Raw genomic sequence first — 15,117 nt, forward strand, 5'->3', positions numbered from 1 at the left:
TGGGTCACCTGCAAACTGAGCCCAGTACTTTCTCTCGATTTTTCTCCACTGCGACCCATTAGCGGGTGCTCTCAACTTCCCGTCTTTCTTACGGTCCTCACTGTGCCATCGCATAAACTTGGCATGCTCTTTGTTTCTGAACAGTCATTTCAACCGTGGTATTATAGGAGCATACCACATCACCTTCGCAGGAACCATCTTCCTGTGGGGCTCACCCTCAACATCACCAGGGTCATCTCGTCTGATCTTATACCGCAATGCACCGCATACCGGGCATGAGTTCAAATCCTTGTACGCACCGCGGTAGAAGATGCAGTCATTAGGGCATGCATGTATCTTCTCCACCTCCAATCCTAGAGGGCATACGACCTTCTTTGCTGCGTACGTACTGTCGGGCAATTCGTTACCCTTTGGAAGCTTCTTCTTCAATATTTTCAGTAGCTTCTCAAATCCTTTGTCAGGCACAGCATTCTCTGCCTTCCACTGCAGCAATTCCAATACGGTACCGAGCTTCGTGTTGCCATCTTCGCAATTGGGGCACAACCCTTTTTTTGATCCTCTAACATGCGATCGAACTTGAGCTTTTCCTTTTCACTTTCACACGTTTCCCTTGCATCAACAATGACCCGACGGAGATCATCATCGGGCACATCATCTGGTTCCTCTTGATCTTCAGCTTCCCCCCTTGCAGCATCACTGTATTCAGGGGGCACATAGTTGTCATCGTCCTCTTCTTCTTCGCTGTCTTCCATCATAACCCCTATTTCTCCGTGTATCGTCCAAACATTATAGTGTGGCATGAAATCTTTATAAAGCAGGTGGGTGTGAAGGATTTTCTTGTTAGAGTAAGACCTCGTATTCCCACAATCAGGGCATGGAGAACACATAAAACCATTCTACTTGTTTGCCTCAGCCACTTCAAGAAATTTACGCACGCCCTTAATGTACTCGGAGGTGTGTCTGTCACCGTACATCCATTGTCGGTTCATCTGCGTGCATTATATATAATTATGTGTGTCAAAAGTAAGAAAATTAGACAAGTATCTATCTAAAGTAAGATTTTTTTTTTCAGAAAGAAGATAAAAACAAGAGGCTCACCACGGTGGTGCCGGCGACGAGATCGGCGCGGGCGATCGACGGCGGTGAAGACGAGGACGGGGCGTGACGGACCGCTAAACCTAGACAAATCTCAGAAAAAATGGAGCTCCGAGGTCGAGCTTCGAGAGGAGAAAGCTTAACTAATGTGGATCGGGCATTTCATCAAACACCTCACATGCATAAGAGGTGAGCTAGAGCACCCAAATGACCTTCCTCGCCGGCCAGCAAAAAACTGAGCACTATGGAGTGCTCTGCTCATCGGCGATGGGGTATATATAGGAAGCTCATTTGTCCCGGTTCGTGGCTGGAACCGGGACTAAAGCCCAGCCTTCTGTCTCGGTTCGAGCCAAGAACCGGGACCTATGTTTGTGGGCCAGGAGCGAGGCCCATTGGTCCTGGTTCGTGCATGGAACTGGGACAAATGGGTCCATACAAACCGGGACCAATGCCCACGACGCCCCGGCTAGCCCCCTGGGCTCACGAACCGGAACGAATGCATCCATTGGTCCCGGTTCGTGGCAGAACTGGGACTAATGGGCTGGCCAGGCCCGAACGAAAGCCCCTTTTTCTACTAGTGTAAAGACTCAATCTGATAAGATTACTTCAAAGGGAAAACTCAATCCATTACAAGAGAGTAGAGGGTGAGAAACATCATAAGATCCAACTATAATAGCAAAGCTCGTGATACATCAAGATCGTGCCAAATCAAGAACACGAGAAAGAGAGAGAGAGAGAGAGATCAAACACATATCTACTGGTACATACCCTCAGCCCCGAGGGAGAACTACTCCCTCCTCGTCATGGAGAGCACCGGGATGATGACGATGGTCACCGGAGAGGGATTCCCCCTCCGGCAGGGTGCCGGAACGGGTCTAGATTGGTTTTCGGTGGCTACGGAGGCTTCTGGCGGCGGAACTCCCGATCTATTGTTCTCCCCGATGTTTTTAGGGTATATGGGTATATATGGGAGGAAGAAGTATGTCGGTGGATCTCTGGGCTGTCCACGAGGCAGGGGGCACGCCCAGGGGGGTGGGCGCGCCCCCACCCTCACGGGCAACCCGGGACTCTCCTGGTCCATTTCCGATACTCAGTGGACTTCTTCTGTTCCAAAAATAAGTTCCGTGAAGTTTCAGGTCAATTGGACTCCGTTTGATTTTCCTTTTCTGCGATACTCTAAAACAAGGAAAAACAGAAACTGGCACTGGGCTCTGGGTTAATATGTTAGTCCCAAAAATAATATAAAAGTATTTAATAAAGCCCATAAACATCCAAAACAGATAATATAATAGCATGGAACAATAAAAAATTATAGATACGTTGGAGACGTATCATCGGGTGAGATGGACGTGGAGGAAGGATCCGGCGGCGGCACTAGTCCCTCCCGATCCTTTTTCTACGGAGATCTCCACGAGATGGTTGAATAACTTGGACCGAAATATGGCCCTTGGTGGCATATGGATCTATCTTCAAAGCTCGATCGGACTCACGTCGTCCCCCATCCTAGCCCCCGCGTGCCCCCACCCCCCACGCGGGCGACTCGTGCGACGGCGCGGCCACCCCCTCCTCTCCTCCTCCCCACCCTCCCCCGCCCTTGCCACCGGGGCAAAGCCGCCCTCGGTGGCTGGCGGCGGGGCCCCTCTCTCCACCGCTCGGGGGTGGCCGATGTGGGGTGGCCTTTCCTGGCGGCGGCGCCGGGCATGCGTGGGGCTCGGTGGTGCGGCGGCGTTGTGGGCGATGGCAGCGACGTGGTGGGCGACGGCGGCGGCGCGGCGGCTACGTGCCCGTGGTGGGGCGGTGGTCCAGATCCAACCATGGGCTGCAGCGGGCGGGTTCCGGTGGACCCCTTCTCTTCGGGCTATGGCTCGGCCTCCTTCTCCTCTCGGTCGGGGTCGGAGGTGGGCTGGAGCTTGTGGAGGTGGGGGCGTGCCGCCCGGATCTGATGCGAGTTTTCCGGCAGGCGGCACGGGTTCGGCAGCGGCCGGGGTGGCCGCTGCTCCGGCCGTGGGCGGCGGCGTGGGGAGGTCTCGGTGATGGCCTCCCGGTGTCGTGGCGGCTCCACGGTAGCTCAACGATTCTATCCGCGGCAGCGGCCGGCTTCTCCGGCGTCGGCTCGTCTGCGGTTGGAACGTCTCGACCTTCACCCCATCTCCTCGTCGCCCGGGCGTTACTCCCATCAATGGGCTGGTCCTCTCCTAGCTGTGTTGCACCGCTCGTCTCGCGCCCCAGTGCTGCAGGACCGAGCTCGTCCCGCGCCCGATGCAGCAGGACCGAGCTCGTCTCACGCACGGTGCAGCAGGACTGAGCTCGTCCCCCTCTCGATGCTGCAGGACCGAGCTCGTCTCGTGCTTGGGGCCGCAGAACGGGTCGGTGGATGCCAGTTTTGGCCGACCTATTGGGTCTCGACACTGGGGATCGCCCAGGGGTGCGAAAGGTGGGACCTTTCCACTCATCTCTTTCGTTGGGGTGCGACGGGTCTCGGGTGAGGTGGTGTCGAGGTCTCGGATGCTGGAGCGGCGGCCCTGGTGGTGGTAGCGTGGTGCTCGTGGGCAGAGCCCGTTCCTTGGTGCTGCCCGGTCACCATGGCCGTGTGGCTGGCGTGGTTGCCGGGGTGTGGCCTTCGGTGGCGGTGAGTGTTGGCCGAGGTGAAAATCTGTTCTATCTTCGGACGGACCGGCGGCGGCGAAGATCGTTCCCTTCTTGAAGGCGTCGTCGCGGCTCTCATTGCCCGTCATGCGGCTCTGGGGGAAACTCTGATCCTTGGATCGGGCGGTGGCGGCGTGCCGGTGTCGCTCCCTTCTTAAAGGCGCGCCTTGGAGCACATGGTTCGTCATATGTAGCTTCATCTCTGTGTGGTGGTAGTGATAGGGGTGGTGTTGCTGCGCTCAGCGCCTTTGTATCCTGTCCTGGGTGTGTGCGTGTATTGTGTGCTTGTACTGTGTGCTTGTTGATTGGTGTGCTTTATATATAAAGCGGGGCGAAAGCCTTTTTCGGTAAATATGGCCCATCTATACATGATTTGTGATACGGATATTTGATCCTGAATATTTTTCTCTTTTCTATGACAAGTGGCTAGCCCAAGATACCAATAGGTGATCTGTGTTTTTGTTATCCAAAACGGAATCCTCCCTCAATCAACGACGTTAGTCAGTGCACATCTCAAGGAAAGTTACCGCGATGCACATGGAGGAAGCAACGCCAAAACAACTTTTGAGGAGTACACATGGCCTGACTGGCGGTTCTTTTGATACTCAAAAGTTATCGCCACTTTTTATGGTTGGTGGCTTCATTCACACATGCAGCTGCCCTCCAGCACCCACCCACTGCTACCAGCTGGTGCACATGAAACCACCATGTCATGTAATTGTTGTTAGCATTTGTCGTCTCTAGTGAGGGAAACGGTAACCTACTGCAATTTTATTGAAACAAAAGTACTGCCTCCTTTCGAAAATAAGTGACATGATTTTAATTCAAATGAACTAAGAACGTATGTAATATGTAATACAGAGACTAGCAAAGAAAAGTCGGGAACAACTAAAAAGTGAAAATAAAATAAAAATGTGTATGGATTGGAGACTAGTATAGCAAAGTAAAGCTAGCAATAGGCTAAAAACTACTCCCTGTACTGTAAAAAATATCTTATATTATGTGGCGGAGTGAGTAAAAATTAAAAGCTATAAACCTGTGTCTTGGCTCCGTGGAATACAAGGTGCATCTCCTCCTTGAAAGCCCCGTCCTCATTGGTATAGATTTGGCATTCAATTGAAATGGAAATCATTTTCGCAAAGCTAAATAACCCAAGTGACTGCAATTGTACATCCACGAAGAAAGAGACGTCTGGTTCCTGTTAATGAGCTTTGATATTGTCGTGTTTAGGGCCGGTGAAGTGAAACCTGGCCAAAATGAAATTTCAGTTTGCCTTGGTGGGTTGACGGTGGTCCACGATTTTCGAGGGCACCGAGATTGTTCAAAATTTGTTACAGGAAAATAGTTGTTAATTTATCATCTTTAGTGTCTGGTAGAACATTATCGACCCACCATCACCTAACCTTATCATACGCGGCGCATGTAGTACAACAAACAAGTTGCATTTAACGAATAAAATCTCATCGTGGTGTGTGTCGAACATTGGTTTCATTTCCTAATTATTTATCAATCTAGTAACCCTACTCTATTCCTTTCGTTTCAGAGATAAGGGGGTGTTTGGTTGCAAGGGACTAGATATTTTTTTAGTCCCAGGGACTAAAGAAAAATGACCCACCAGTAGAGTCTTTTTCTAGTCCCTAAAAAAAGTCCCTCCTGTTTGGGGAACGAGATCCTATAACATCACGAAGGGATGTCAGGGAAGCTACAGACCCTGACATGCCTTCTTCACATCCATATGATTAAGACTAAAATGATTTGAATTAATTTACAAATTACAAATCTACTGTATACATATACAGAAGTTACATACAAACAAAATCTTATGATGAAATAAAATTAATTTCACTTTTTTCTATGAACAGTAATTTTTTTGTTTTGCACTGGATTTGCACTGTAATTTCGTGACATCCCTTCGTGATGTTAGAGGATCCGTTCCCCCTGTTTGTCCCTATGTAACCAAACAGTGTAACCAAACAGGACCTAACTCAAATCATTTAAATGGATTTAGTTGGTTTGGAGTTTATCTCTCTCAAAAAGAAGTTGGTATTCCGAGAGGTGTCACACCACCAATCTGACTTGGTACTTATTTTGTAGGAATAGTTGGTACTGGGCCACGAGCCCGCGACGATCAAGACCCCAAAACAAATGCTCTTACCAAGTGATTAAACAAAGCTTGTTTTGCTCCATCATGCAACCGTTTTAAATGTCTGTAGCAGGTGGTAACCCAGCTGGAATAACTTATTGCTACGTAGCAATACTTTGGAGTATCTACGTGATAATTGTTGTGGCTAGCTATACTAACGATTTAAGGACACTGGAGTTTGGAATCTATTGTCGTGCATTCACCATGGTCGGCAACACGGAATTAGTTAAATCTGCAACTTGTGTTTATATAGTTTCCATTTCCCGAAAAGGCACCTCACCACGCCCCCATCAGGGCGCACTAACACATAAAGACGAAAGAGCCACCATCACGTCCTCCTTGGAAAAGCACCTCTTTTCAAACAGCGCAAGAATTAATTAGGTGAACCTAGCTAGCTCGCTAGTGTTGTAACCGCGTCCTTATCACTCCAGTCGCAAAGAAGCTTCAGATCCAATCAAACTAGCTAGCTAGTAGTCCATATATTCATACAAGCGGCAGCAACCTAGCCACAGCCAGCAAGCAAGAGCTTCTGAAAGGAGATAGAAGCTGAGGGAGAGAAAAAGAGAGGAGAAGAGCCAGCAGGCTTGCAAAAGTGAGAGAGTGATAGGGTGAGAGTCATCATGCAGTTCGCCACAGGGGCGATGAGCTCTCTCCTCCCCAAGCTGGGAGAGCTGCTCGTAGAGGAGTACAAGCTGAAGAAGAGTGTGAAGAAGGGGATTGAAGAACTCAAGGCCGAGCTCGAGAGCATGCAAGCAGCCCTCATCAAGGTGTCCAGCGTGCCTCTAGATCAACTCGACCCGCAGGTCAAGATTTGGGCCAATGAGGTCAGGGAGTTGTCCTACGCCATCGAGGACAGCCTCGACTCATTCGTGACCCGCGTCGAGGGTAATGAGCCAACCAAGCCCAAAATCAAGCACTTGCTGGAGAAGGCCCGCAATGAGTTCAGCAAGTTCAAGGCACGCCATGAAATAGCCAATGACATCAAAGACATTCAGAGCCAAGTTAGAAAGATCAAGAAACGGCGCGACAGTTACAAGATAGACGATGTTGATGCAAATCCTGCAGCAACTACAGTTGACCCTCGTCTCCCAGCTCTATACAAAAAGTTGTCTGACCTGGTGGGTATTGATAAGCCAATTAATGAGCTGATAAAGATCCTGTCCGAGGGGGTTCCCATGCCTGATAAAAATCCCAAGATAGTCTCTATTGTTGGATTTGGAGGACTGGGAAAGACAACCCTTGCAAAAGCATTGTATGACAAGCTTAGCAAAACATATCAGTGTCATGGTTTTGTTCCAGTGGGTCAGAATCCAAAGGCAAAGAAAGTTCTCAGGGACATCCTGCTTGAACTTGACACTGAGCTATCCAGAGCCACAGAAACAATGGCTGAATGGCAGTTGATCAACCAGCTGAAGAAAGTCCTTGCAGGCAAGAGGTACGCATTAACCTCCCTGTATGCTACTCAATAACTTCTTTCTGTCACCTATGCCCAGCTACACTAAGAAAGACAATATATGTTTTACTTTGCTTTTCATTCATCTCGTCCGAATCTATAGACAACATGCCGTTAGTTTTCTTTTCATTTTGACACAACAATTTCTGATTTACATTTCGGATTTACGTATGCCAAGCTATCAATATACACATCTAGAAAAGCAAATTAATGTCGCCATTAGAACATATGTGGCACCTTTTTATTTGGCTAAGTCAAGATTAATACCAACATTCGCATTAACTGATTGGTTACATGGATTACTTAGGCGGTCAACCATCTCTAGTTTTGCTACAAATGAATACCCATTCAATTATCCAGAATATAACCGTTTGAAAAATGGTAGATGAAGACTCGACTCGATTAAATGGCATAAAACTACCATACTTCAGGCTAGTGGTCACAAAAATCTACCACTTTCTAAAATATTCCAAAAACCTATCACAAAGTTGGTTGGCTGTTTCAAAAAGCTACCATGTTGCACTGAGGACTATGTTGGTTAGCTTTAAGTGTTATTATGATAGATCGGGTCCACTCGGCAGGTATGACGTGGTATAAAAACCAGCACCCTGAGCTTTGACCATTAGGTTGACCGTTGACATGTCATGACAGGTAGGGCCCAAATATTTTCTAAAAGAAACGGGCTGCCTACAATTTTTTTTAAAAATAATCAGGTCATGCAAATCCTATACGGTCGTGGAGCACGTTCACGCTTGGCCCGCCGCCGGCGAGCTCGTCACCGGAGCCGACGAAGTGCACCTGTTCAGGCCCCGCCTTGGCTGACCGCGAGCTTGAGCTGGAAGGGAGAACGGGAGGCATGTGTCCGTGGTGAAGTGGAGTTGCATCAGTTGGAGAGCACCAGCGAGCAGCTCCTCTTCCAACAAATAGCACCAGTAGGCTCCAGTTAGTGTCGTTGCCAGAATATTTGTACGCCCCGGGCCATCCCGTAGCTACATTGTGCACTGTAGCTACAGTTAATGAAGGGTAGCTGGGCCTGGCTAATGGCTACGCCCCTGGCTTAAGCAGGGGAGGCGCGCTCGGCAGGAACAGAACACCGCTCAGCGCGACTCCTCGCACTCGGACGTTGTCACCGTCAGGGCTCTGCCTCCGCAGCATGGTGCATGACGAGGATGTGCTGGCCGCGTCGGAGAAGAGGGGAAGGAAGACACTAGTGAGGATCTTGTCCATGTCGGAGCACTAGCTCCTCCGCGTCAGAGATCAACACTGGCAAGGAGCTCGCCCACGTTGGAAGCATCCCGAGGTGGTGGCTCTTTGGCTCCAGCAGCCTTGCTGGTCGTCTCCGACAGGGGGTGATGGTGGGCGGGGAGAGGAGACGGGGACGGGACGGGGCACTAGTCCAACTTGACATGTTGAATTTAACTGCTGTGATGACTGGGTCCAATATGTCATAATCATGCTGAACTTTAACCAACTAAACAACAAGTGTTTTCTGAAATAGCCAACAATCTTGTCGTAGGTTTTTCGAAATTTTTAGGAGTGGTAGTTTTGGGAAACCTACCCTGAATTGTGGTACTTTTATGGTATTTACTTATCAAGACTCGGTAGATCATAAGAACACTTCAAAAGTTAAGATGTATTTCATCTTATCTTTTTTATTCACTGTTAGCTCCTTTCTTTGGTTCTGGTGCATTGTTGTGCTTCTTGTTCTGGTGGGTAGTATATATTAGATAGTTTGCTAATTAAACAATTTTCCTTCTCGTGTGAATAGGTACTTTATTGTTATTGATGACATATGGGATACACAAACATGGGAAACGATTAAGCTTGCTTTCATGGATAGTCATCCACAAAGTAGATTAATCATAACTACCCGTATTGTTGACGTCGCCACAGAAGCTGGTGGTATCTATCACATGCAACCACTTTCTGATGATTACTCCAAAATGTTATTCTATACAAGAACATCTGATAGTGAAGGACCTGCTGAAGTGACTACCAAAATTTTAAAGAAATGTGGTGGTGTGCCATTAGCTATCACTACAATAGCTAGCTTGCTTGTTGGTAAACACACTGAGGACTGGTCTAAGGTGTATGATGCCATTGGTTTTGGGCATGCAGACAATGGAGATGTTCATAACACAAGAAAGATATTATCTTTTAGCTATTATGATCTGTCGTCCAATCTTAAGACATGTTTATTGTATCTTAGTGTGTTTCCTGAAGATTATTTAATTGATAAAATATCACTGATATGGAGGTGGGTTGCCGAAGGATTTATACCATATGGAGAAGGGATGGAACCATTTGAACTTGGAGAGATCTATTTCAACAAGCTTGTAAACAAGAGCATGATACGGTGGATAGATCCTGAAGATAATGGTGGCCGAGGTGGTTGCCGTGTCCATGACATGGTGCTCGATCTCATCCGCACCATATCAAATGAGGTAAACTTTGTCACAGTACATGATATGGAGCATCAAGGCACATGTCCGGGAGGAAAGTCAACCAACAAGGTTCGCAGATTAGCAGTTCATGGAAATAGTGGGGAACACAACTGTAGCATTGCAATGGAGCATGTAAGGTCATTTAATGTTGTTGAGTGCAGTGCCAATGGTATGCCCCTGCTCTTGAGCTTTAAAGTATTGCATGTGCTAGTTATTGAGGACTGTGTTTTTTCGGAAGGTAGTAGTCTTGAGCATCTCTGTAAGTTGGTGCAGTTGAGGTACCTGGGGCTAGTGAAGACAGCGGTCAAGATCCCGGAAGAAATAGGGCATGATCTGAAGTTTCTTGAGATATTGGATGTAAGGGGAGGTATGATAAGTGAGCTGCCGCCATCTGTTGGTGAGCTAATGAATTTGAGGTGCCTGCGGGCTGATAAAGGTACAGTGATGAAGGGTGAGATAGGGAAACTGACATGCCTTGAAGAGCTGCAGCTATATTCGGTGGACAAGTGCCCAAACTTCTTCACAATGGTGGGAAAGCTGACAAAGTTAAGGGTGCTTAACATCTTTTTCGGTGAAATGGAGGAGTCTGCAGGCAAGGCTCTGATGGTATCTCTGTGCAACCTTCACAAGATCCATAGTCTGACGGTCGTTGATGATGGTCGTGAGGCCGAGTATTCGGTTGTCCTAAATGATAGCTTGGAAGACTTGGCACCCTGTACAAAGCTGTACGGATTAATTCTGCCTAGCATAGTTATACCGAGGGTGCCATCATGGATCAATCAATTAACTGTTCCACTCCTTTCTCGTCTATGTCTGCATGTGGATGCGGTAGAAGTTCAGGATGTTCAAACCATCGGCAGGTTGCCGTCGCTCCTCTTCCTTCTTCTCTGGAGTAAGGATGAAAAGAACATACCATATACTTTTGGCAGCAATGAGTTTCACAAGCTGAGACTCTTGTGCACGAAGAAGATTGAGATTGCTGTTGGAGAAGGAGCATTGCCGATGCTTGAAGTGCTGAGATACAGTGCAAGCGCTGAAAGAAAGGACGCTGCCAGCTTGGTGCCGTGGAGGAGAAATAGCTGCCCTTTGCTGGAGTACGTCGCATGTTACCTTGACTGCACTAACAGCAGCTACAGGGAAGTAAAGGAAGCAGAGGAAGCGCTGAGGCAGGCTTCCGGCAGCCGTCCCAATGCTGTGTATCTCAACCTCAGGATAGCAAAAGAAAATTACGACAAGGAGGCAGGTAGATTCATTTATAAACTCGAGGAGGTCCTAGGCGGTTTGGACAGACCGGGGGAGGAGGGCATTACCGCGGGTGAAGGAGATATACGTGACATGATAACATCACTCGAGAGTCTGTTACGTGATGGTGCCGAGCCTCGCGTCGGGCGGTATGCTGAACAAGAGTTACGTGGTTTTGTTACCACGTTCAAGAGTTTGTTACCTGATGCTGCTGCAGGTACCACCATCAAGGAAGAGGTACGTCCATACTACTCCATCGTACATACAGAAAACCGTTAATTTATCATGTCATCACTGATGGCCGGCCGGTCCGCTTGTGTTCAATCTGCAGCCGGATAATGGTGATGCCACCAGCAGTGCCGATCAGGATCAGGAAGGGGCGGCGAGCCACTGTTGAATCACACGCACGCCGTATATCAAGGTAATACCACCCTACCTCTGTTTCTCATTCTTTCTTCCATTTATCCACGCACATATGCCCATCTTCTATATACTGGCATCACCGGAATGCCACTTAATTTATTACTATTCTTATTTTGAGTTGTACTTGTACTCAATTAATCTTTACAATTTTTGGTAAGCAACTCTCAAATTTGTGGTTCATGTTTGTAGACAAGTCAATTTTCCTTTGGTGATTTTGATTTCCCGATTTTTTTTATCAATTTACAGTACCCCTGCTTTGCGGTCTGCCTATTTAATTACAAAACCACTCATAATTTTTCTGGTTACAGGATGCTGGGATCTTGAAGCCTTCTACAGTCCTGTTATCATCACTAGGAAGGCAAAGTAACTCTTCAGTTGTTGAGTTAAATTCGGCCATCAGTACCAAGAAAAACAAAAAAGAGAAATGGTGTCTCCTGTACCATTACACTGGGTGGCAAAAAGGAAAAAAATCAAAAAAAAAAATATGCTTACTTTCTTTAGCGGTATAGTGCTTGGGTGGGTGCGGGTGGGGGGCTGAAAAAAACAAATTGATGTTTGCACCAAGAAAAACTAAAATGATCAAAAAATGTTTTATTATGTTTAATGTAGTTTGTGTTTCTTATATTTGATAAATACAGAAAACAAAAAAAATATTCTTTTGTCTTTTTAAGAGTTTTTGTTTTTTACCAATTTTTTCTTTTGTCTTTTTTTGGAGGGTGGGTGGGGAACTCCGCCTATGCCATTTTAAGGTAAGACTTATCATGGCGCAGCCGGTCTCAAGCCCGGAAAAAGGAGGAGAGACCACCCATGTGTGCCGGATCACGTACATGTGTGCAACATACATGTACGTGATCCAACACACATATATATTACAACCTAGGTTGGTGAGGCAGAGTATTGTACTCCCTCCGTCCGGAAATACTTGTCATCAAAATGGATAAAAGGAGATGTATCTAGATGTATTTTAGATCTAGATACATCCATTTTTTTTCCATTTCGAGGACAAGTACTTTCGTACGGAGGGAGTATATACTACAGAATGCTATTTAACAAAGCTTTGTGTTGTCATACGAATTTCTATTGTGTTCTTTGTTTGTGGTGACATAAATGAGACTGGCATGAAAAGCTCTGTTATACAGCTGGCAGGGGAAATGGCACCATAGCTTGTTGCTTGCCAAAGTGAAGAATGGCGTGTGAAGAAGTGAAGAAACTGCAGGCACTGAGTTTAGAGGTCATGCATATATTTTTGCTACTGATGCACTGCTCTTTACAACTTGAATCATCCAGTCTACATATATATTTCCGGCTATATGTGTGAATTCTTGGTCCCTTTGCAGGAAACCACAGATAAATATACTCCGCATACCAAAGGATTTTGGTTGGGCCCTGCTGAAAATAAAGTGAGTGCAAACATAAAATCATTTCAGTAGGTGATTACGTCGACCATTTGAGCATTCTTCAATCAGTATCCAAGTTGTATGCTCTCTAAATTTTTCTGTATCTTTTCTGGTCAAATGCCTGAACCATACATGTACAGATCTAAATGAAAGACTTGTCTTGCTTGCTACCTATTTTCGAGCATTTTTGCCTGATTGACCATCATGATGCAAGTTTATCTGTACTACGCCTTCTCCACAAAGGAACTCCCTCTGTTCATAAATATGAGACGTTTTAGAGACTTGTGTCAAATATTTAAAATGTCTTATATTTACGAAGTAGGAGTTTTCTTGATTTGTCATGTTTTGACCTGCTAGTACAACATGGCCGGTAAATGGTTACTTTTAAATGGCCAAGTGCTCTCCAAAGAAGAAACTGATATTTTAGTTTGTATCTCTACATAGATGTATCTCTGTGCTAAAGCAGAGTCCTGCTTCCATGTAGATGTGCGGATCTACAGGCCGCACATCTACATGGAAGTTTCCATGTAGATGTATCTCTGTGCTACATCTCGTATTCATGTAGAAGACATGTAGATGTGAGGCCTGTAGAAGTTTGTATCTCTCCAAAAAGCTTATATTTAAAATTATAATGGCCAAGTGCTCTCCAAAGTGCTGCTGTGCGGCCTGTAGATGTATCTCTGAGCTAAAGCAGCATGCAAGCTGATGATGCAGAGTCCTGCTAGATCTCGTTCGATGCCTCAAAGTAAAAAAACCAAAGAGCTGGCATTTGGGTTCTTGATAGGAGGGCCAAGCATTTGAGCATTCTTGACTTCTTTCTTCCAATCGTTATCCAACATATATGTTCTTGGGGAAAATGCAGGTCGCTTATGTTACTTATCTGAATATTGCAGGGAAAGACAACACCTGAGACTCTGAATAACTCTTTCCATTCAGCCTCAGCGCCAATACCTGCATGCATTCCCTTACAAAAAACACTTCCATGCGGCCGGTGATCGTGCATTATCAACGCCATGGCCAACCTGTTGGCACAAGCCTTGAGATCACAATGAGAAAATCAATATCTATGTTGTGTTTGTTATTGTAAATTTACAAATGTGCCCAGCTATCTGGTTGTTCCAAGTCTGAACATACAACATCATTTGTTCCTCATCTATTTACCACAGGAGTTACCTTTGAAAATCAAGCTGTATTTTCACTTGTTCCTGCAACAGAAATAATCATATACTAGGCATCAATAGATACTAATCATATACCAGGCATCAATAGATACTGCGGCAGTGAATCACATGTGTAGCTCCCTTAATTAAATCTAACTAGCTACTACATGCATCTATGTTCTATGCAACTGAGTTCATCAGCAGCTCATGCTCTAACCAGAGCTCATTATTGCTTGTTCATCCCTTCACGAGAGGGCCTCTGCAAATGCTGGTTTCGACTCCTTACCAAAGTAGTAAAGGCGCTACATACACATAGCTAACGGAAACCGATTCAGCAATGGTGAACAAAGACCGATTTTGCAAAATAGCATGCATAACAAACATAGCAGACACAAAATTGCAAAGGCATACATCATGACTGAACTAGTCCACGTGCTAGTGCTACGCACACACTGCTACAGTTCAGGAACTGCATAAAGTAGTTGTTGACGCCGCACGGGAACTATGAATTTTGTAGCAAGATATATGCCCCATAAGAAAGAGAGATCTTGCCTATGAACTGTAGTACTAGGCTTGAAATCCTGTTCTGAAACCTCAAAGATAATGGTTTCCTGTAGCTTTGGTCCATATTCCTACAAACCATCATTGTGTAGTCTCTGCATAACTGAACTGAACAAACCCTATCAATATGATGATACAAAAAGAAAGGCATGACACACAAGCACAAATCACGTATTGTTAGCTTGGACTAGACACTTGTTGTAGAAAAATAAATATTCAAGATGAAATGTCCAAATCACAAAACATGTATATGCCATATAAAATCTGCAATCCACTTGTGTTCAAGAATAAAAGATTCAGAAAAAACTCATATATAGCTTGAGGTTTACAGTTCAAACATAGGAAGAAATATATTGACGTTGCTGCTGATAAATAGAGATCGCCCACAACTAGTTTCAGCGTCTACATCTCTCTTATCAAATATCATTGGTACCGGACTATCCGTACCGTAGCAGAGATCCAGATTCAACACTAGGGTATCGGACTAACACATGGAAAAAATACGACCAACATATTGAGATAGAAAGCAAAATCAGCAGCATGGTGCAAATAA

General features: G+C 46.0%; 1 protein-coding gene across 6 annotated transcripts; it reads left to right on the forward strand.

Moving 5' to 3' along the window:
* The first annotated feature begins 6,313 nt into the window (after nt 1–6,313).
* LOC125515430 (disease resistance protein RGA5-like) lies at nt 6,314–14,029 on the forward strand. 6 transcript variants are annotated; one of them, XR_007287003.1, is made up of 7 exons: nt 6,314–7,319; nt 9,106–11,260; nt 11,355–11,444; nt 11,755–11,809; nt 12,586–12,677; nt 12,784–12,876; nt 13,737–14,029. XR_007287003.1 is itself a non-coding variant. In XM_048680897.1 (4 exons), exons 1-3 carry the CDS (start codon nt 6,505–6,507, stop codon nt 11,418–11,420), a joined length of 3,036 nt encoding a protein of 1,011 aa, XP_048536854.1. In that variant the 5' UTR covers nt 6,316–6,504; the 3' UTR covers nt 11,421–11,444; nt 11,755–11,907. The 6 variants fall into 6 exon arrangements, 1 of the variants encoding a protein (XP_048536854.1); XR_007286999.1 differs by having other exon boundaries at nt 12,784–12,846; XR_007287002.1 differs by having other exon boundaries at nt 12,586–12,876.
* The last annotated feature ends 1,088 nt before the right edge of the window (nt 14,030–15,117 follow it).

The sequence above is a fragment of the Triticum urartu genome, chromosome 6 (genome assembly GCF_003073215.2).
Source record: "Triticum urartu cultivar G1812 chromosome 6, Tu2.1, whole genome shotgun sequence".
NCBI classification, from domain to species: Eukaryota; Viridiplantae; Streptophyta; class Magnoliopsida; order Poales; family Poaceae; genus Triticum; species Triticum urartu.

What these genes read in the sequence shown, in the direction of transcription:
- LOC125515430 (XM_048680897.1), top strand. Translation starts at nt 6,505, where the DNA reads ATGCAGTTCGCCACAGGGGCGATGAGCTCTCTCCTCCCCAAGCTGGGA. An exon ending in AAAGTCCTTGCAGGCAAGAG is followed by an intron (nt 7,320 to 9,105) that starts GTACGCATTAAC and finishes TCGTGTGAATAG; the next exon opens with GTACTTTATTGTTATTGATG. An exon ending in GTACCACCATCAAGGAAGAG is followed by an intron (nt 11,261 to 11,354) that starts GTACGTCCATAC and finishes TTCAATCTGCAG; the next exon opens with CCGGATAATGGTGATGCCAC.